Source organism: Onychomys torridus, chromosome 9 (genome assembly GCF_903995425.1).
Source record: "Onychomys torridus chromosome 9, mOncTor1.1, whole genome shotgun sequence".
Classification (NCBI taxonomy): Eukaryota; Metazoa; Chordata; class Mammalia; order Rodentia; family Cricetidae; genus Onychomys; species Onychomys torridus.
Genome location: NC_050451.1, coordinates 17,998,402 through 18,020,076, shown reverse-complemented (window position 1 = coordinate 18,020,076; position 21,675 = coordinate 17,998,402). Strand labels below are relative to the sequence as shown.

The following is a 21,675-nucleotide window of genomic DNA, read 5'->3' as shown; positions in this document are numbered from 1 at the left end:
AGAAAGAGCAGAGAAAGTCTGCAAGCAGCCTACAGCCCAAGCTGGGGGCTGGGACACAATTGAGGGAAGGAAGGCTAGGAGGGGATGTTCTATAAAATCTACAGGAAGTGTGGATGGGGGAAGGGAGGCTGTAGCTGGTGTTCTGTTGCAGCATTACAAGTGAGCCTGAGGGGTTGGGTCTGCTGGGAGAACAGAGAGAGCAAAGCAATAAACTCTTCTTATACATTCAGCAAACTTTATATTGCAAAAAGAGAAAAAACAATTGAGACAGGTGTTTGCTCTCATGCACAGGAACACATCTAAACTCCTCTCACAGCTTTGCTTTGCAATGTTTACATCACACACATCAATTCTGACCCAATCACAATGGTGATTTTTTAGAATGTAGATGAAAAATAACACTAATCTACTGAAATATTTTTAATCTGCAATTAAACCATCACCATAATAACAAACTTCATCCCAAAATGTCTCTCTATTCCCTCAGCTATTGCTCTCTGAAAGCTGGAATCCTCTCTCAGATCATGTAAGGACACACTAAAAGCACAGGAAAAAAAAAAATGGTTCATCCTGCTAACATAATGCCCATAAGTCTGGTGACATAATGCCCATATTTTAACCTTGAACCATAAAATCAGAGTTAAAGCATCACTTAATTCATACAGTACATTATTATCAACAGTGCCCCCTTCCCACTGACTCATAAGTTCCCTATCTGGCTGATGTCATTTATTAATTATTTAACCATGACTCAATCAAAGAGTGTGCTTGTATTAGGCTGCTGGTTTAATTTAGAATTAGAATGCTCGTATTTGGGCAATTTTCAAATACAGAAATACTACATGTGGCATATGAACTGTGGATTTTGTTTCCCATTACTATAGGAAGAATTTATTGAAATAAAATTTTATGAGACAAAATGCAAATCTACATGCTTATATTTAGGTGTGTACATGTATATACTAACCCTAACTAAAGCATTACAAGCAATACTAACAGTTATAGTTACATATTCCCAAAGACTTAACTACTTTAAAGATACATGTTATAAAGACACTATGTCAAAGGCAAAAATGAAGAATCAACATAATCTTTGAGGTTTTCAGTATTATTTCAAAAAGCTCTCTATTTCCCCATAGAAGAAAACTATGCATTTGTTTATTCTAGAAAAAAAATATAAAAGGATAATGCTATTATGTAAAGGATTCACAAAACATAGTTGTATATCCCATGAAAGCCATACCCACTGAAGGTAAACAGCAGTTATGGTCCCTACTGTATGACAGACACACCATCAGCTTTCCTCTTTGACAACAAGGGTTTATCTTTTTCAAGCTCTCTTAACTGTGCCACAGAAATTCAGATCCTGTAGCAACAAGTTAGACTACAAAATAAGGCATTCTGCTTACATGTCACAAAAGTAACAGGTTTAAAATAGTCAAGCATATTCTTAACATCTTTACAATTTCACATAATCCAAACATTACACAGAGAGTATTTTACCCAAAGAGTATAATTAATTGCTATTTTCCAGGGGGGAAATGTTCAGGAATCTTCAACTTTGGCTATCTCTCCTACCACGATCTTTAAGCCTGTAGGCAGGTCACCCACTAAAAGGTTTTTCAATTTATATTATATCTAATTTGACAAAATCACTGTTAGTGTTATTTAGGGAAAGAAAGAAAAGTGGACTTGGCACACACATGCCGACAGGGTAACGAAGTTTCCTTAAACAAAACTTCATCCTCCACACAGAATCCAAATCTTCCATCCACCTGCAGCAGGTAAGAGGCCAGCAATACCACCTCTATCAGCACAAGGAAGAAAGCTGAAATGCTCTGAAACACCTAGTGTCTTTAACTGCAGATTTTACACCAAAGATGCACTCTAAAATACATGGGTTTTCTTTTCTGAAATCTGGATTTGACTGCCCATCACACTTTTACATTAAATGTTCCTTAAACAAAAATAGAGCATAATTTCAGTATTCTACCACCTAAAGGTTGTAAAGCAATGGTTATACATCAGCAGCAGCAGGTAAAATGCACCTAATTTGGGTCCTTGACACCTCTTGTTTAAGTTTATTGTACGATAAAGTTCTTCACAGTTTAAAATATTGTGAAGTAAGATTTTATATATAATTATATTCACATACATACTATGTACACATACTATCTGAGGTGTCCATAAACCTGGAATATGTGTTGATCAACAGGGTCCCCCACTTGGAGCAGGAACCCTGAACAGATTGGTGTGGACTGTCAAACAGTTTCCAAAAAATGCTTAGAAATAAGACAAGAATATTATTATGAGCAATTATAATAAAAACTTCACCTTATTTACATAGTGCCTATCTCCCAAGAGGTAAATATGCTTCATGGAGATCAATTATCATTTTCCAAAACCCAGGGACTACCAGGACCATGCACTTTGACAGTTGTAGAGCAAAATCCAAACACGTAAAGACCTCTTGGCTCTCAGTCTCCCTTACCACATTTCAGTCCTATGGTACAGCAAGATTCTCAGCACAAAGGGTTAATGTCTACGTCCTCCAGTATCCGCAATGTATAGATTTATACCACAGGGAGATCAAATGGTATTTTAGCTTTGGCAGATGAAAAAGTCTAACATTCAGTGTGATTATAACTCAGTGTAATTTCTCCAGTCTAAGTACAACACAGCTGATTGGTCTACAGGGGAGGGAGGGCCAATGTCTAACATGGCAATGAGTTCTCATCCAGAGCTACTGATAACTGACTACAGAGACAGCCCAGAACCTGGCGCTGTCTAAGGTCTTTCTAATTCCACATATAGTATACACATATAAATAAGAATCTTAGCATAAAATGTACAGTTAGCATCAGTTCATGTTTCAAGGCCTTACGGGTGAACTTTAAAGGCCAAGAGCTCCTCAGAGTGCATATTGTTTAAAGATCGAAGATCTGGCAACTTTAGAAGTAATTTTGTAAAAATGGAGGCCTCATTTGGATGGTTTTTCATTATTAAGGTCCTTAGTGCACGGATGAGCGTTTCTTGCAAAGCTTCCACTGAGTTGACATTTTCAATTCCAGACCGATCTAATGGGGAGGAAGAAAGAGATATGAAGGGACGGACATAATAGCAATAAATATTCCTACTTACTGATCACTACCAAATTCAAAATAGGGTTTTACACACTGTAACAAACACAAGCTTAAAAATGTAAAAATTCTCAGCCAGGCATGGTGGCACACACTTCCAAATTTGAAAGGCAGAGGCAGATGGATCTCTGAGTTCAAGGCTAGCCTGGTTTACTAAGCAAGTTCTAGGACATCCAGAGCTACAGAGAAACCCTATCTCAAATTTAAAAAAAGGAAAAATTCTCAATGGGAAGTTTTATAGCTGCTTATTCTGCATATATCTCACACTTGGTAAATCAAGAGTTCTTTAGTAATTGGAATTTTGTTTATATAAAGTTTAGGGGTTCTGATTTTTCTTTTGTTCTAATGTATATGGGTGGTTTACTTGCACGTATGTCTATACACCATGTGCATGCCTGATGCTGAAGAGTCCAGAAGACCCACTGGATCCCTTAGAACTCGAGTTACAGATAGTTGTCAGCCACTACATGAGTATTAGGAAGCAAACCCTAGTCCTCTGGAAGAGCAGCCATTGCTCTTAACTGCTGAGCCACCGTTCCTACCCAGAGTTTTTCTGTATTTAAATTTGATGCTAACTTCAACTGCTTCTAATTGGCAAGATAAAATAATGTAGTGCAGAAATATACCCTTATCATATATGGACTACATTCTCACTTCCATGCACAGCAGATTCCCTACCCTAGTATCACACCTTGTATTGTCCCTTCCTCTTGAGAGGGTGTTGGGGAATATTCAATCACACTGTGAACCCTAGTTTGCATTTGTGTTAATTAAATAAAATTAACCTTGGGTCAGGAGGCAAGTTAGCAACTAGTTGACAGAAAGTACTCATAGAATACCAGAGGGCATCTGGAAGAGATAGAGAGATGCACCGGAAGTAGTAGGGAGGGATCTGGAGTGGCATAGCTTTTTTCTTTGGTGGAGCAGAAGGATGCTCTCTTTCAGAGGTGCCAGCAAGGAGAGAAGGTTAGCTAGGTGCTACTCAACCTCTCTGAGCTAGCAGGTTTTTCACTCCAGGCTTTGAATCTTGAATCTTATTTATAAACAGAATGGTACGAGATATAGTTAAAGCTACCTTCAGTGACAGCAGCAGAGCTAATGTCTGTAGGGACAGAATTCCCTTAGAGGCTAGGTTGCTACCAGAGAAGTGGGCCAGTAACTGCAGAGTCACAATTGCTAGCTGAGATAGCAGTAGATTAAAGCACAGTCACTGTGCAGAAGTTAAATAATAAGAAGGCTAAACTTACTGGTCCCCATATAATGAGTAAAATGTGACCATTGAGAGGAGGGAGCAACCTGGACCTTAAAGGCTACTGTCTGAATGAAATACAAGAGAAAGTTGTTACAACCTAAATGCAAGGTGCCAGGGAAACTAGAAACATCACTATGAGTCATGAGGAAACACCATGTAAGGACTCAGACACCCTGGTCACTCATTCAAACAGACAGTAACCCCATACTAGGTTCATATGAGACGACCCTTTTCTCTAACAGGATGTGGAATCTGAGGCAGAGAAGGATGAAATTATCAGTCACTAATTAAGGCATAACCAGATTTTGAGCCAGCCTGCTTACCTGCAGATACCAGAACAACTGCTGTGAACAAGCTCATCTCCTCATCACTGAGCTGGAGGGCATTCAGCTTCTCGCTGAACTCAAACATAGAACTGAGCAGATCTCCTGCTCCCATTGAATGCAGGTCATCCACACTGTACTTCTTCCCACTTAGAAATGTGACAGTCCGCTCCTTTGCATCAAACAATGAAGCAAATCGTACCATTAGAACCTGGAAGGCAGAAAATTCAAATATATTTGGAGAAGTTCATTCATAAAACTAGATGTAACCAGTCAAGTCAGTTAAGAAATATCTACATATAAAAGAAATTTTATGGGTTGGGGATTTAGCTCAGTGGTAGAGTGCTTGCCTAGCAAGCACAAGGCCCTGGGTTCAATCCTCAGCTCAAAAAAAAAAAAAAAAAAAAAACCAAACAAAAAGAAATTTTATAAAAAGGAAGCTGAATTTATATCTAGAACCACTTTAATGTTTTTTAGTTTTTCAAGACAGGGTTTCTCTATGTAACCACCATGGCTGTCCTGGAACTCACTTTGTAGACCAGGCTGGCCTTGAACTCACAGAGATCCCTAAAGCTGGGATTAAAGGCATGGTCTGGTTAGAACCACTTTAAAGGCAAATTCTCCTCAAAACCAATAAATATCCCAACATCAGAAAAAAGTCCAGGTAGCAATGGCAAGATTCTAAAGACTCTTTAGCCCTCTAAGCAAAGATTCAGAAATGCAAATATAAAATTAAAGTGAGCAATGATGTCACTGAGTTAATAACTAGAGTCTGATCAAAGCCATTCAAGAAACTCTTCAGGGTCCCAAGCATGTTTCAGGTGTCTATGCCCCGAGAGAAGTCCAATTTCAACAGAGCATCACTGGGAACCCTCAAAAAACCAAAGGCAGCCAAGGGAAACGCAGCACACCAGCCCTACTTAGACCACTACAAGACCCAGAGTCTGTACCTAAAGATAGCCATCACAGCAAGTGACCGCTACTCCAGCCAGTCAGGACTGCCTCAGGACGACAGCATTCCCCCATCCCACTGTCTATACGCCTCTTTTACAACTGAAGATGCACTGCGCTTTCTTCTACAATTCCCTAAGCAAAGGTGGATTGCCCAGACAACCCAAAGGGAGTGACTCTCCTGTTATCACTTTGGAGCAGTCAGAAGGCAGAAAGAACATAAATCTTGAGTTAGTCCAGGACCTGTGTCAAAAGCCCAGTCACTCCAAGAGTCTCTTCACCTCTCTGGGCCAGAAGTACCCCTCCCAAAACATCTATGTTCTGGTCCAGGTGGTCCAGGAAGCAGAGCCTGACACAAAAGCTTCTGTGGCCCATGTGAAATTGGGGTAAAGAAGGAAACGAAACCCAGCAGAGGGAGCAAACCTAGAGGTCACTCCATCCAGGCACATTCCATGTAGGCCAGCACTTAACACCGGAGCGCCTGGTAGTTTAATTCTGGAGGACTCACGGGGGAAAGAGTCAATATATGTTCAGTCCCATTCTCACACTGCTCAGAGTTCAAAGGTCTGGCGCACTAGATGTTCACTTCTTACTGTCCCCTCAAATTTCAGAGCTACCCCGGGAGGCCACTAGCTGGCGAGCCCATCTACACAACAGGCAGCCATGGCAGTCCAAGTGCAGGCACAAAGCCTCTGTGCAAAAGAAGCTGGACAGGAAAGGGTGAGGTAGGCAGTGACAGGCAGCCATCATGGCACACCTCTATCAACTGGGGACAGAGACAGATCGGGAATTTGAGGCACTGTCTCAAAAACAATGATGAAAACAAGTACCCAAGAACCATGAGAAGGGTAGCACAGGGATGTCTACTGAGTTCCTAAATAGTCTACATCTCTTGAAAGAAAAGCCATATTCCAGTCTCCTTTCTTGGGGGGCTGGGGAGGGGAGAATTGTTTGTTTTAGAGACACAGGGTCTCACTATGTAGCCTGGCTTGCCTGGAACCCAAGAGATCCGCCTGGTTCTGCCTCCTGAAAGCTGTAACTAAAGGCATGCACCACCAACCCAGCCTATTCTCCTTCTGTTTTCTGTACTGAACATATTAAACACCCACTAAGCAAAACCCAGTAAGTCTACACCTAAACCCACCACAAGAACTTGGAACTCACATGCTAGGTACAGAGTTCACCACTTTCAGTCCCAAGTAGCTCAATGTACCTGTCCCTTCTCGAAGCCCTGGGATAGTTATTGTTTTGTTAGTTTGAGACTCTGAACTATAAACATTTATTTAAAAAAGAAAAAAAAAAAATTAGGTACATGGACTTTGTGTCAACAGTCAGGATAAATAAAACCTACCTCAAAAGTGCCAGCTTTTAGAAGGTTGACCTGATCATGTTGAGACAGATCTCGGAACCCAGGAATACGCTTTGCAAATTCCACCACTTCTTTTACGGCTGGTGTAAAACTCATTGAAAATTCTTCCCAGATTTCATGCCCAGACTTCCGAGGATCCACATATGGAGACTTGCTCATAGGACAAACCTAATTTACAGGAAATAGAAACACTCTTAAATTGTGAGGGGTGACAGAGAATTCAAAAGTGTCATCTCAATCGTGAAAAACCTCAACATGAAACAACTCTCTAACTCAAGCAAAGTCTTCCAATAACCCTTCTTCTGTGTGCACCTCACCTCAACACAGGAAGCCTTCGGCAGTAAAGACAGTTGCACATGTCAGCATACATAAGAAAATGTGTGAATCCTAAACAACGTAAGGTGGGTAGACACTTTGAAATGAAGGCTTTACAAATCACATATTCAGGCTGGAGAGATGGCTTAGCAATAAAGAGTAAATACTGCTCTTCCAAAGTCCCAAGTTCAGTTCCCAGCACACATGTCTGAGGTTCATACTGCCTGTTAGCTGCAGCTTCAGAGGATCTAAGACCTCTGGCCTCCTCAGGCACTTTCACATGCGTGGACATATCCATACTCACACATACACTTAATTAAAAATAAAAATAGCCAGATGTGGTGACATATTAAGCTTAATCCCAGCCCAAAGATTTCTGAGTTCGAGGCCAACTGGTACACACAATGAGTTTAAGATCAACCTTAAGTATACAGTGAGACCCTATCTCAAAACAAAAAGCAATAATACATTTTTAAATAAAATAGAAATCACATATCCTTTTATTTAAAAAACCTGTGCAAGGCAGTGGTGTCATACACCTTTAATCCCAGCACTCAAGAGGCAGAGAAATGCAGAGCTCTGTGAGTTTGAGGCCAGCCTGGTCTACAAAGCGAGTTCCAGGACACCCAGAGCTGTCACACAGAGAAACCCTGTCTTGAAAACAAACAAACAGACAGACAGACAGCATTGTAAAGCTAGGAGTGATGGCTCACACCTTTACTCTCAGTACTAGGGAGGCAAAGGCAGGTGGATCTCTTTGAGTTTCAGCCTGGTCTACACAGTCCCAGGCCAGTCAAGGTTCTACACAAGACCTTGCATGCATGCATGCATGCATGCATGCATGCATGCATGAATGAATGAATGGGCAAGCCAGCCAGCCCTGTAAACCAAGTGTAGTGGCACACCCTTAATTTTAGTATGAGGGAGGCAAAGGCAGGCAGATCTCTATGAGTTCCAGCTCAGCCAGGACCACAGGAACCCCATCTCAGGGCTTAAGGCAACCTAATTTAAACAGCTATGGATGTTTAAGAAGTAGCCTAGGAAAAACAGTCTAAAACAAGCTATTCCAAAACCCTCTTGCACAGGCCGAAGTGTGCCCTGTAACACTGCTGCCACCTCACCCAGGCTTGAGGTACTCTAAGTTCTGAGGACAAATCTTCCCATCTATTTCTCACCCTGGTTACTTCGGCCAATTGTATCTTTAAAGCTGCACCACCAGCTTAGCTAAGAAAAGGAATGGAGCACCAGGCGGCGGTGTTGGCGCATGCCTTTAATCCCAGCACTCGGGAGGCAGAGGCAGGTGAATCTCTGTGAGTTCGAGGCCAGCCTGGACTACAAAGTGAGTTCCAGGAAAAGGTGCAAAGCTACACAGAGAAACCCTGTCTCGAAAAACCAAAAAAAAAAAAAAAAAAAAAAAAAGAAAGAAAGAAAGGAAGGAAGGAAGGAAGGAAGGAAGAAAAGGACTGGATACCAGGTACACCTCCAAACAGGAACTGAGGGAAGCCAAGGAAGGTGTAGCACCACTAGAGTCAGGAAGCATGTACCATATAGTCTATTTCTAAAACTATTGAAATTTCCATTAAACCCATAGGAATCCAGGAATATGATGATCTTTAAGCCTGGAGACTGCTAGGACCAGAACCTGAAGTCTACAAGTGCCTAGAGGAAGAACCTAAGACACAAGGTAACCAAGTGTAAGGGCACCTTCCAGACCTGCACTCAGACACTGGCAAGAGACAAAGAAAACTGAACTCCAAGACTGGGGTAGATTCAACTATTTTTAAGATGGAAAAAAAGATAACTTTAATTACCTGGAAGTTGAACAACACAAGCACTATCAAAGGACCTCACGGTTTAAACAGGAAATGGCATAGTACTGCTGTCTTGATGAAATTCTGGCTGAACATAAACACTGTATTTTTGGGCAGAATGTTGAATTTGATGTAACGAATTTGAATGATATGAATAATATTAACTTATCTCAGGATAAAATCTTAGAAATTAGGTGAGTAAATTATTCCTTAATTCTGAAACCATAAGATACCTATCTCCAAAGCTCTTTCTAACATCATAACTAAAGAGGCTAAAAAACTTCTCTGCTAGGGAGTGATGTACTCTGAAGTCCCAATGATCCACATGTCACTTGAACCCAAGAGCTCACAGCCAGCCTGGGCAACATAGCAAGACTGTCCCCACAAAGGGCAACAACCCCTCTCCATGGGAATCAAAAAAGCTTAAAAAGATCAACCCTTTTGAGAAAGATCCCAAAGCTAATGAAGTACTAACTGATCAGAACACCTAAATTTCCAACGAGATTTCTAAGAATTATAGGATCATTTCTGTGTGAACCGTACTTTATACCAATCTTAACCCTACAGTAGTAATGAAAGCACAAGCTTGTACCTACTGCTATGTGAAATTAACTTGCTCCACAAGCATTGCTCATTAACATTATTTCAGTAAAAATACTACACAAAGAGTCTTCTAGAATCTCTTTTGAGCTTTCTGACCCACCTCCCAAGTCAGCATACCACTCCCCCGCCCAAAAGAAACCCTTCCAAGCTTTCCTTGATAAAGGCGAGCAAAGAATCATGTCACTATACCAGATGCATCCTCCCTCCAGTGTTGCACAGGTAACTGTTCTTATTCTCATTCTGAGAACACCCATCTATTGGAACTCTATCACAGACTCTCTGAGTGTAAGCACTGGAGAAGTTCATACAGTGTCCATTTGCAATACAAATGCCATGCCCATTAGGGTAATGCATCATGTTCCTCCCTTTGTACTGTCCACTGAGATGCTGCTGGTTCTCACTACAGGGAAAGTAGCTGTGAAGCCCGCTGCCACAGTGGTCATGATTTAAATTGTATTGCTCCATGTTCCTGGAGATTCGCTCTCCTCTCTGGGGTGGCATGCTCTCAGCTGAGTTTTCCCGATGCTCTTGATTATACAGAAAGGTATCCTTGTGGGCTCTGGTCACCATGCCAATCACTTCCTCCTTCGCAAAATCAGAAGAGGGAGGAGGAGAGCTTTTGAGGTTTTCTTGCTCCAGCTGGGGCTTGGGCCGCAGCTGTTCCTGAGCTGGTAGGGCTGACTGTTCGTGCCGCTCCACTAAGGTGTCATTTTGCAGATGGCCACTGAACTGTGTGTTCATCATGGTCTTCATTGCACTTTGCATTTCAATTAGCATTCTCTGTTTTTCCCGCTTAGGAATCCGGCCAAATCGAACAGCTATTGAAGAGAAAGATAGTTAGCATCTATATTCTAATAAGCTCAACTTATACGAAATAATGACACAAAATTACCTCTGGAAGCCATGGCCTCTTGTCCTACAAGTCAAGAATGTGGCCTAAGTTTTCTAAATTTGGTCTTGATACAGCAAAGGAAGTGAGAAAGGAGAAAACTTCCTGTTGTTTTCTCTCCCAAAACAAGGCTAAGAAAAACATGTAGTTCTTGGGTGTTTTCTAAGCAAAAATCTAAGAAACATGGAAATAACTAATGAGAACCACAATGTAGAGCACACCAGGACCTTATTAAAGACAGACACACCACACAGCACTCTGGACAGTCTCTGTGGGCTCCATGACAACTAGAGCTACACAGCAAGACTCCACCGCAAAAGAAATTTAAAAAAATAAATTTTTTAAATTTTTTAAAAAAAGACTAAGACAGTTGAGAAGATGGCTCAGTAGATAAAAAACCTGCACCCAACCTGATGACCCACACAGAAAGAACCAACTCCCAAAAGCTGTCTTCTGACCTTCACATGTATGCCAGGGTACACACATGCCCACATACAAACACAAAATAAATACAATGTAAAAAGAAGTAAATTAGGGGCTGGAAGGACAGCTCAGCAATTAAGAGCACTCATTGTTCTTGCAAAGGACCTGGGTTCAATTCTCACCATTCACAGGATGGCTCAAAATCATCTGTAACTCCAGTTCCAGGGAATCTGACACCATCTTCTGGCCTCAACAAGCACTAGTTACTCACATGGTACGTATAAGTACACGAGGGGGAAAAAAATCATATAATGAAGTAAATTAATCTAAGTAAATAAGAAATGGGCTCCTTAGTAATACCAAGGGACCAAGAAGACAAAGTCAAAAACATAAATCTTAAAAAAAAAAAAAAAAAATTAAGGGCAGACATGATGGTGCCTGCCTAAAGTACCAGCACTCAGGGAGACAAAGACAGGTGGATGTCTGTAAGTTTGAAGCCAGCCTGGTCTACATAGAGTTCCAGATTAACTAGGGCTATGCAGTATAATACATAATACATAGTATCATATAACACACACACACACACACACACACACACACACACACACAATTTTATGTGTATGAATGTTTTGCCTGCATGTGTGTAAGAATATACATGTGCATGCAGTACCACAGTGCTGCAAGTCACAGGAAAATGTAATGGAATTCAGCTACTATCACAAAAGCTACTACTTGGAAAAGTCAAGGACTTTTCCAAAGGTCAAGCCATGACTTAAGAAGTCTTGATGAGCTGGGCAGTGGTGGCGCACACCTGTAATCCCAGCACTCGGGAGGCAGAGGCAGGTGGATCTCTGTGAGTTCGAGGCCAGCCTGGTCTACAGAGCTAGTCCAGGACAGTCTCCAAAGCTACAGAGAAACCCTGTCTCGGAAAAAAAAAAAAAAAAAAAGAAGTCTTGATGATATGTTAGCTTTTGTATGTATATTAGCTGGTTCTTACAGTGATTTTCTTGTAATGCTGTACATTCTTCCTAGAACTCCTAATAGTGTATTTGTCTAAAATACCTATCAAGCATCCAAGGCCAAATGAAACACCTGTCTCCTAGGTCAGGCTGATAACTTTATTTCTTGTGCAATTTAGGGTGAGACCCTCCTTACTTACAGCCTTACTAATAGATCCCTAACTTCTCACCTAACCACTTCTAACCGGTCATTAGCACTCAATTGACCTCCTCCTTTACCACTCCCATTTTGGGTTGTAAAAGAAGCCTGGTGGTCACTGCCTGAGGAAAATTCTGACCTACCTTTATGACCCCGTAAGAATTCAAGCCTGCTATGACCTTGCTGTGGCAGAGGTTCACTATGGCTTGGGTTTATAACTGAACACCTCAGACAGAGAGGAAGAGAAGAATGGAGAACTTGAGGATGGAAAACTGAGAGAGATAAGGAGGATTTTAACCAGAGAGAACATGTGGACGAGATGGAAGATGAGGAAGAACCAGATGAGAAGGACCTAGATGAGGCATAATTAAGATGAGAGAATTAAACTAGAACTTAGAGGGAACAGTAAATAAAGGTAGAGAGAAATCAGGCAAGAAAGGAACTAGGCATGAGAACAGAACTGAAGCTGTGTAGATAGGATGTTATGCCAGAGGAATAAAGTAGATGGACAAAGAGTTGGCTGTACTTAGATTCATTTCCTGAAAACAGTTCTCACTGTTCATAGTTTTCTCCCCTGGGAAGTGTAATATTAAGGCTGGTCCTTTTATACAAGACCACAGATGACAGAGAGTGCATGCCCTGGAGTGACAAGCAGTTGTGAGCCATCATGAGAGTGCTAGAAACTGAACCTAAGTTCTCTACAAGAGTAGTGAGTGCTTTGATCTGCTGCCACCATTCTACACCAAATAAACCCTCCTCCCTGCCCCCGACCCTGAGAGAAACTTAAAATCACTTAGAAAAAATGGAGGTCAATTTACAAGAAGTAACTAAAAAGGAGCCATGCCAAAAGCTACCACTGAGGTGACAGCCCTCACCCACCATACTGAATTGCAATCCACGAATCACCATGTGCTTCCTGAAATACCAGAGGCCCTGGTAACTGCTGACAGCTCAATGGCCAGCTTTCCACTGGACCAACTCTGAACTGGGAGCATACCATCTCTGGACATCCCCACTGACAGGCACTTCTTGAAGCGGCACTGCTGGCACCGGTTCCTGTTCATCCTCATGATGGAGCAGCTGTCATTCTTCAGGCACTTCTTGTACTGGATGTTTTGCTGAATGCTCCTCCGGAAAAAACCCTAAAATAAAGGGAGATTTATCCATCCATGTAAAAACAGCTGCATGAAGTTCTCACAAGAACTATTCCCACATCTAGCTAGTGTCTGTGGGGCTGAGCCCAGGTCAAAGAAAGAAAATCCTGACACAGTATTTAACTGGATACTTACTGGTATCAATCAACAATACAACACATACCAGGCAAACAAAATTCCTCTTCTTGCTGAAGAGTACCTTTTTATAAAGCATTCCTGCTGCCAGAACTCAGCTGTATCCACATGCTCTACCTTGAAAGCAAGGGCTCAACTTATTTTTGGAGATGGGTCTCATGTAGCCCGGGGTGGCCTTGAACTCACTATACTGCTTGGGATGGCCTTGAACTCCTGATCCTCATACCTCCACCTCCCAGGTGCTGGGATAATAAGCCAGTACCACCATATCTAACTTTCAGAGCTTTTGAAATATAAATATTCAGTTTCAGAATGCTGAGAGTTTGATAGTTGAATAGAACCTTATGTTACATTAGCAGCATTTCGTCATTTCTGGATCATTACCTGTTGACACCAACAAAGCCTACACACACATGCTAGATGTCCCTAGCCACATGTCAGCAGCCATGTTACAGCACATGCCCATAGCCAGCTAATCATCCAAAGAAAGAATTCCCAAGTAGATGACTTTAAACAGCTATGTTAACTACACAAACTATTAAGCACACGCTCTATGGCCAGTCTTCATCAACCCCCTTGCTCAATGTTCCCAGAAAGAACAGAAAACTTGAGTAAAACTACAAAATCATTTCAAACTATTTCCCCCTAATATTATAACTAACTATACATGATCTATCTTTGTTAAATACTATCCAGATATAACACTTTTGCTTCTTACTGCTGTGATACTATATACTTGGTTTAAACAACAGAAGAGCTAAGGACAGTGTATTTTTAAGAAGGTACTGAGGGCTAGGAGGTAGCTCAGTGGTAGAGTCCCTGCCTAGCCTGTGTGAGACCTTGGGTTTCATTCCCAGCACTGCCTCAAAAGCATTTATTTAGCAGGATAAGGTGACACACTCCTGTAATCCCTATAACTTGGGAGATTGAGGTAGATTTTAAGTTCTAAGCCAGTCTGGGGTATATCATAAGACCTTGTCTCAAACAGGTAACACCAAGACATTAATCAATTATTTTTATTTCCAATACGGTGCTGGAGAGTTAAGAGCACCAGCTGCTCTTCCAGGGGGTCAGCATCCACACGGAAGCTCACAACCATTTGTAATGCTTGTTCCAGAGGATCTAACCCCCTCCTCTAACCTCCATGGGCACCAGGCACACAAGAGGTGCACAGACATACATGTAGGCAAAACAGGAATGTACATAAAATAGTAAGATACTTTTTAAAAAGAATATATAATACATTTCATTCAGATCATGGTTTTACTTCCTAGCTGTAAAGTGAAAATGAACTTAGCTTAAAAATACTTCAAGTTTTCTTTAAAATATACATAGTATTTATACAGTTCTTAAAAACAGTAGAAAAACAGCTATAGCCTCAGAACACACTAGTCATTCAAAAGTTCCCAGATCCGACTCATTTGGAACTGTCCCAGAAGAGACTTGCTCTTTCGTTATGAATGTTCCTCCTTATCATACCTGCCCTGCCACATCCTGCCAAGCTGTATTCCTACCCTAGCCATAGTGGGAAAACAGCAAGAACACATGTTGACCTTGTTCACTTTAGTACCAGGAAAAAGGGCTGTGTCAGTTTAAAGAGACATTCCTAGACACAGGTAAGGAAGCAGAGCCATTTTAAAGAGGCTACCTAAGGCTCTGGTTGCAATCACTAGAAGTAATTAACTTACAAATTACCTTTTTCCTGAGTTTTCCATTTGAATTCAAGATGATCTGACTCCACTTGTATTGTTTGTTGCTATTATTTATTTTTGTTTGTTTTGTGCTTGAGATAAGGTCTTGCTAAGTAGCTCAGGCTAGTTTAGCATCAACAATCCTCCTGTCTCAAGCATTATTTCTAAGCACACTACATTCTGGCAAATACTTAGCAGAGTTATTGCCAGCCCACTGTACCTAACAGGATAAGATCTAATATGGTTTGACTATGTTCCCCAAAGATCATGTTCTAGAAACTTAACACTCAATGCCATGGTATTGAGAGGTAGGACTTTATGAGTGTACCACATGTATCCTGCTTTCTTCAACTGGATAATGTTAATATGAAAATGAATTTTAGAAAAAGTTGGGAGCCAGGCATGGTGGTACACACCTTTAATCCCAGAAGCAGCAGGTGGATCTCTGTGAGTTTGAAGCCAGCCTGGTCTACATAGCCAGCTCCAAGGCTACACATAGAGACCCTGCCTCAAACAAAACAAAACAACAACAACAACAAAAGTTAGCTGGGCTTATTCCTATACATCAAGCTCACATTCTTATGCATGAGCACTCTGTCTGCCCTATTCTGTGTCTTCCATCCTCCAACAGAAAGCCCTCCCAAGATGCAGGCCCCAGTCTCCACAATTCTGAGGAATTTACAAATTACCCCACCTGTGGTATTCTGCTTCAGCAAACAGAACAGACTAAGACTAACTCAAATTTTAATTTACAGGCATGGTGCCCATGCTTGTAATACCATCCCTTGAAGCAGGATCGTAAGTACTAGGTCATCCTCCACTGCCCTCCACAGCAAGTACTAGGTCACTCTCCACTGCCCTCCACTCAGAAGTACTAGGTCATCCTCCACTGCCCTCCACTCAAAGTACTAGGTCACCCTCCACTGCCCTCCACTCAAAGTACTAGGTCACTCTCCACTGCCCTCCACTCAAAGTACTAGGTCACCTCCACTGCCATATATAGCAAGTTCCAGGCCAGCCCTAGACTACCTGAGACCCTATCTCAAAGACACAAAGAGTGAAAGACGAGGCGGCACAGCTCCCAGCCCCTAACTGTCTGCTTCATACCTATTTCCTGACCATGACGGCCTGGGCCTGACTGGACAGTGAGAGCCACAACTGCCACTGCTCCACACCAAGTCACCGGAACTGAGACAGCAAATTTATTTTGATCAGAATCTTTTGTTTTTTATCAGAATCTTAAAGCTGAAGAGCAACAGCTGATTCCTCCTCCTTTCTAAATAAACTGTGGACATTCACAAACTTAACCCACTTTCTTTAGTCCCAAAATGAGATTGGTAGTAGGAAATAAAAGCTTGCATTACCTTACAGCCTTCACAAGCATGAACTCCATAGTGGAATCCTGACGCCACATCCCCACAGACTTTACACAGTAGAACCATGCCACTAAATTCTAGGGCACAAACAGACAGGAAATAAAAAGCTGGAAGAATCACTCAAGTGCTTTTCCCAATTGAATATCTCATCTCATTCAATTTGCAAGTGCTTTAAAACAATACTTATATCTTTGTAGCATAGCAAACTGACAAAGGAAAACCAGCCTTCCTTCCTCTCCCCTCCCGCAGCACTGGGGATTGAGCCAGAGGCCCCTGCCCACACTAGGCAGGTGTACCAAGCTGCACTGCCAGCAACAGCTGGCTTTTTCCTTTTTGATGACTTTAGGTATCCATGGAAGTTTTGTAAAGCTGTAGTTACCTTATACTATACATGGAACAATAACTAAGAAAACAATCTCCTAGATAAAAAGAATTCAAACAGAGAAATTCATCAATAGAAAAATGTGAGGGGATGCCAAAATATGGCTCAATGTTTAAGAACACTTGCATAGGACTAGGGTTCAATTCTCAGCACCCACATGGCAGCTACCAATAGCATGTAATAACTCAGTCCCACCCCGTCAGGTGGGGTGCCCTCTTTCTGGTCTCTAAGGAGACACAGACAGACACAGACACACACACACACAGACACACACACACACACACACACACACACACACACACACACGGTGTACATATATTCTTCCAGGCTCACACACATACACATAAATCTAAAAAGCAACTAAGTAAGTAAACCTTTTCAAAAAAGAAGACGTAAAGAAGGCTGAAGGTATAGTTCAGTGAAGAGTGTTTACAGAGTGAACATGAGACCTGAGCTCACACCCCAGCTCCAAAGAGAAAGAAAAACTGTTAAAGGTGCAAAGGTTTTGAGCTGCGCTGCTTCGATTCAACAGCAAGGGCTGGGCAAGCAGCATGCCTTCTCTACCAGCCCTGCTAGCCCTGTCCCACCCACACTCGCTCAGGTCAGCTGCCTCACTGGTCAGTACAATCCTGCTTCGTTCCTAATCCCAAATGTTCCCAACTCCGACTTCATGGAAGTAAACCCTTCCCACAACCAGAAACAATGCTCAGTACCAGGAGTCCAGCAGAAAGGTCCCTACAAGTGTGTGGTAAAAGAAGAGACATAACCCTGGCTGAAACTTCTAAAACCATCACTCGATATTCTGCCCAATCACTGACCACGGTTACCAGAGGGAGAGTGAAGTATAGTAGTACCCAAATGAAAGCCTGGGACACAAAACCCTCTGCACTAGTGGCCACACCATTAAACACTGACAGACTTACTTGTCATGCCGCTGTGACTCTTGGTCATACCAGGAGCACCAGGTTTGCCTGCTTTCACAGGACAATCTGTGCGATCACTCTTCAAGACACCTTCGATGCTAGAGATGTCACTGTTCTTGGGATTGCCGTTGGCATCAGAGTTGGAGCTAGTTGGAGAAGATGGAACGGACGAGGACGAGGACTGGAGACTGTTCTCAGAAGCCTCACTGTGACAAGAGGCAGGGCTGGAGGCAGAGCTGGAAGAACTGATGTAGGCAATCACACCTCCTAGAAAGCAGTACACGTAGACAGTTAGATACAGGTGATGCATGTGTTTGATTTTCACTCGTGTAAATAGAATATTTACTGAAATGTTAGAAATGCCAATAATTTCCGAAACAAAAAATGATTGACACTACTCTTGTTTACACCAAAGGGCTTTTTCTTGTTTCATGTTACTCCTTCCACGAAGTTCAAAGCTACGTTAAGTCTCTTTGACGTAACCATGAGAAAGCCTTCAACAGCTTGTCACAAGCACACAACAGACCCAAGCCTAGCCTCTGAGAGCCCTCGAAGCTCAGACCAGCAAATGGCCGTAGACAACCCTACACTGGCCCTCCTCCTCCCTGGCACTGCAGCGCTTGCTTCCCCTGCACTTGGCTGAGACACAGGCTAATGGGGCAGTGGTTTCATTTGGAATAGCAGACAAAGTCATTATCTTAACGCAGGGAACCTTTCCCAGCTGCTGCTCCCAAATCTTGCTGCTCTGACACTCCCTGAAGACAGGGCTCCCCACCGTGTCCAGGGCCCAGCTCCTTCCTGGACCCACCCTCCACTGCACTCGCACACTCATCCTTGTGCAGTTCTTAAGGATGCAGACACACTCACTGTGTGTTCTTCTAACGTGTTACAGGCCACATTAGAGAGACTGGCAGAAGATACACTATGCAAGAACAACAGTAAGGCAGAAGCTAATCTTATCCACCAGACTGCCCTCTCAGTCTGCCCAAAACAGAACAGTTATGTTCATGGACATAACCTCCACAACCCCTCAGCAAACTGGCCTGGGCCTCTGCAAAGCTATAATCTGTTCAGGATGAGACAGTATTTAAAAGTGTTCTTAGGGTATAATTTTAAACTTCTTCCTCAAAGAGATAAAATACTGCAAGAGTAACCCTCAAGGCCAAATATATTATTTTCCCAAATCCCAGACCAAACAAGTAATTCTCTTCTCCGCCAAGGTCCACTGTGGTTTCTCCTGCTTCCATCATCAAATAGTCACTGGCTCCTCAATGTACAGCAGAAACAACGATCACCTTTCCCCAGAACTGTACTGAACTCACACTGCACCTCCTATCTGCCTGCTTTCACCTATCTTTTGGCTAGCCATAAGCACCTATGCAGTACTATAATCCTCAGAACCAGATTCAAAGGTCACTGAACTACCCAATGAGTGAGTACCCAAGATCACTGAGAAGACCTAAGCAAGCAAGTTTCTTTCTCACCAACCCTGAGTCATCACATAAGACAGAAATATCTGCCAGTAACTGCAGGACTAAAATGAAAGTGTTCATAAAAGGGATTATTATACATACATATTTTTTGTGCACACAGTCTCTGATGATAAAGCAAGAAATGTAAAATCCCTGATCCAGCAAATCCCAACACTTCCAGAAACAAGCAGAATGCACTTCTTAGAGCCTTGAGCTAAAATTAAGTCAGGCAGCAAGCAGTCCTCTCTATTTTTAGCTGAAGGGGAGTAGAGCTGGGCCAGGTTCCCAGTCAGGGCTTACCCAGGAGTCAACACCCTCCTGCAGGCTGAGGTCCGCATTCTCTTTTCCTGGGCTTACCTCTCCTGGAAAGGAGGCTTGCTGCCAAGTCACAGCAATACTTGCCTGCTTTGTGTCTTAGAACTGAACATTTTACCATCAAGGATGCTTACTTTCTTATCACAGAGGGATTTATTAGTGATCCCTCATCATAGGAAAGTTGGGTAGATCTAATGGAAGTATTCAGTTTCCACCTGTGCCTGGGATCTGGGGCTCCAGAGCACACATGGTCATGTCCCCAAAAAGCTTTAAAGATGAAGTGGAGAATTGTGAGCAGTGGTGCACAAAAACGGTGGAATGCTGAGGACCACATAAGCAGAGATCAAGGGCAAAGCGGATCTTAAAGAATGCATCCTCTGCTAAATGATGTATGTGGCTGTCACATATATATATGTTTTTCGAGACAGGGTTTCTCTGTGTAGTTTTGTGCCTTTCCTGGAACTTGCTTTGGAGACCAGGCTGGCCTCAAACTCACAGAGATCCACCTGCCTCTGCCTCCAGAGTGCTGGGATTACAGGCGTGTGCCACCACCGCCCAGCGGCCATGATTTTTAAAAGGTGCAGAGAACTCAAAATTTTCAAAACGAATATTGTATTTCCTTCAGGTGTAAGGGCCATCAATGGGGGCAGGCTAAAAGGGAGCAGGGAGTGTGGTATTATTCTGTGACCATGTTGCAAGAAGCGAAGTATGGTTTTTGGGTTCAGGCAAAGTCGGTCCTGAAAAGGGGGGGGGGAGGTTGTTCTCTTTTGGCATTTGAGTTAGGATATCACACCGTAGCCCATGCCGGCAACTTTCTGGGGTCTCCCGCCTCAGCGCTGCTCTTGTGCGAGGATAAAATGTTTTTTATACAAATAAAAGTTTTGCAAGGCTCTGAAATTCTAGGATCACCACAGCCCGGATCACAAGGAGCCGCAAGCAGGAATCCAAGCTCCAGGGGACTTCTAGACCCTGTCCCCCAGGAGGCGGAACGCTGAGTACACGCGGTCCACCCGGAGGGTACTGCGGGGCTCCCTGCCCAGCAAGGTCAACCCTGCCGGGGTCACCTCGGGACGCGCCGGCTGCAGCGCGCACTGCGGCGGGACGAACAGCCGGCCTCGCGGGCAGGCGCGCATGCGCGGCGGGCTCCGCAGTGGGCAGCCGCGGGAGACCCGGGACCGCGGCCACGTCACGGCGGAGGCCCCGGGGGCGGAGCCTCACGCAGGCTGTGGGCTCCCCGGCGGCGCCGCCCCCACGTGTCCCTGCAGCCCCGGGGAATGTGGGTCACCGCGCGGCCTCACGTGTCTCCGCCCGCCGCCGCCCAGCGCGCATTATGTAATGCCGCGTCACGCGCCCGCGCAGCCAACCGGCGCCCGCGCTGCCGAACGTAAACACACCGTGCACGTGGCCCGCGCGGCCAGGCCATGTGAGGGGGGCGGCCGGCGTGCAGGGAGCCCGGGCTCGGGATCCCGGCGTCCCCACGTGAGGGACGGCCGCACAGACACGCGACCCTGCCACCCGCGCCTCCCTCCCGCTCTTACCCGCGTTCAGTTCCATGGCGCTCGGCGGGGTGCGGCCCTCACCGCGCCGCCCGGGGCTGCAGGCGGTGGGGCTCGCGGGCCCGCCTCATGAGCACCCGGCGCGGGCGGCTCCTGCGGGCCACCCGGCAGCAGCGCAGGGCAGCGGCTTCCTGTGGCAGCGCTCGGCGGCGGGCACGGCAGCTGACGGGGAGGGCGCCCCGACCATGTGACCCGCGCACACCCCCTCCTCCGCCGCCGCCGCCGGCGGTGCGGCCGCTCCGCCCGCTCCTCCTCCTCTGGCCGCCCGCTCCTTTTCCCGACTCCTCCCGCTCCTGCGCCCCGCTCCGCCCGCTCCTCCTCCCTGGACTCTCCCGCGGCTACTCTTGGCTCCGCCCGCTTCCTCGCCGCAGGCTCCGCCCCCTGTGCTCCGTCCACACCCGCCCGCTCCTCCTCGGGCCCGCCCGCTCCTTATACTC

General features: G+C 44.1%; 1 protein-coding gene across 1 annotated transcript; it reads right to left on the bottom strand.

The window, feature by feature from the left end:
• Nucleotides 1-218: 218 nt before the first annotated feature.
• On the bottom strand, nucleotides 219-21,444 carry Nr1d2 (nuclear receptor subfamily 1 group D member 2). The gene is made up of 8 exons (XM_036199209.1): nucleotides 21,221-21,444; nucleotides 17,896-18,162; nucleotides 16,579-16,667; nucleotides 13,232-13,376; nucleotides 9,954-10,582; nucleotides 7,018-7,203; nucleotides 4,716-4,926; nucleotides 219-3,077 (listed from the first exon to the last, which is right to left on the bottom strand). The coding sequence occupies exons 1-8, from the start codon at nucleotides 21,234-21,236 to the stop codon at nucleotides 2,881-2,883; spliced, it is 1,740 nt and encodes a 579-aa protein (XP_036055102.1). The 5' UTR covers nucleotides 21,237-21,444; the 3' UTR covers nucleotides 219-2,880.
• Between the last annotated feature and the right edge of the window lie 231 nt (nucleotides 21,445-21,675).

Excerpts from the sequence above, each read along its gene's own strand:
- Nr1d2 (XM_036199209.1), bottom strand. Across the intron at positions 16,668-17,895 it reads GAGTCACAGCGGCATGACAA|AATTTAGTGGCATGGTTCTA; the intron begins GTAAGTCTGTCA and ends TTTGTGCCCTAG. Across the intron at positions 4,927-7,017 it reads TAAAAGCTGGCACTTTTGAG|GTTCTAATGGTACGATTTGC; the intron begins GTAGGTTTTATT and ends TCTGCCTTCCAG.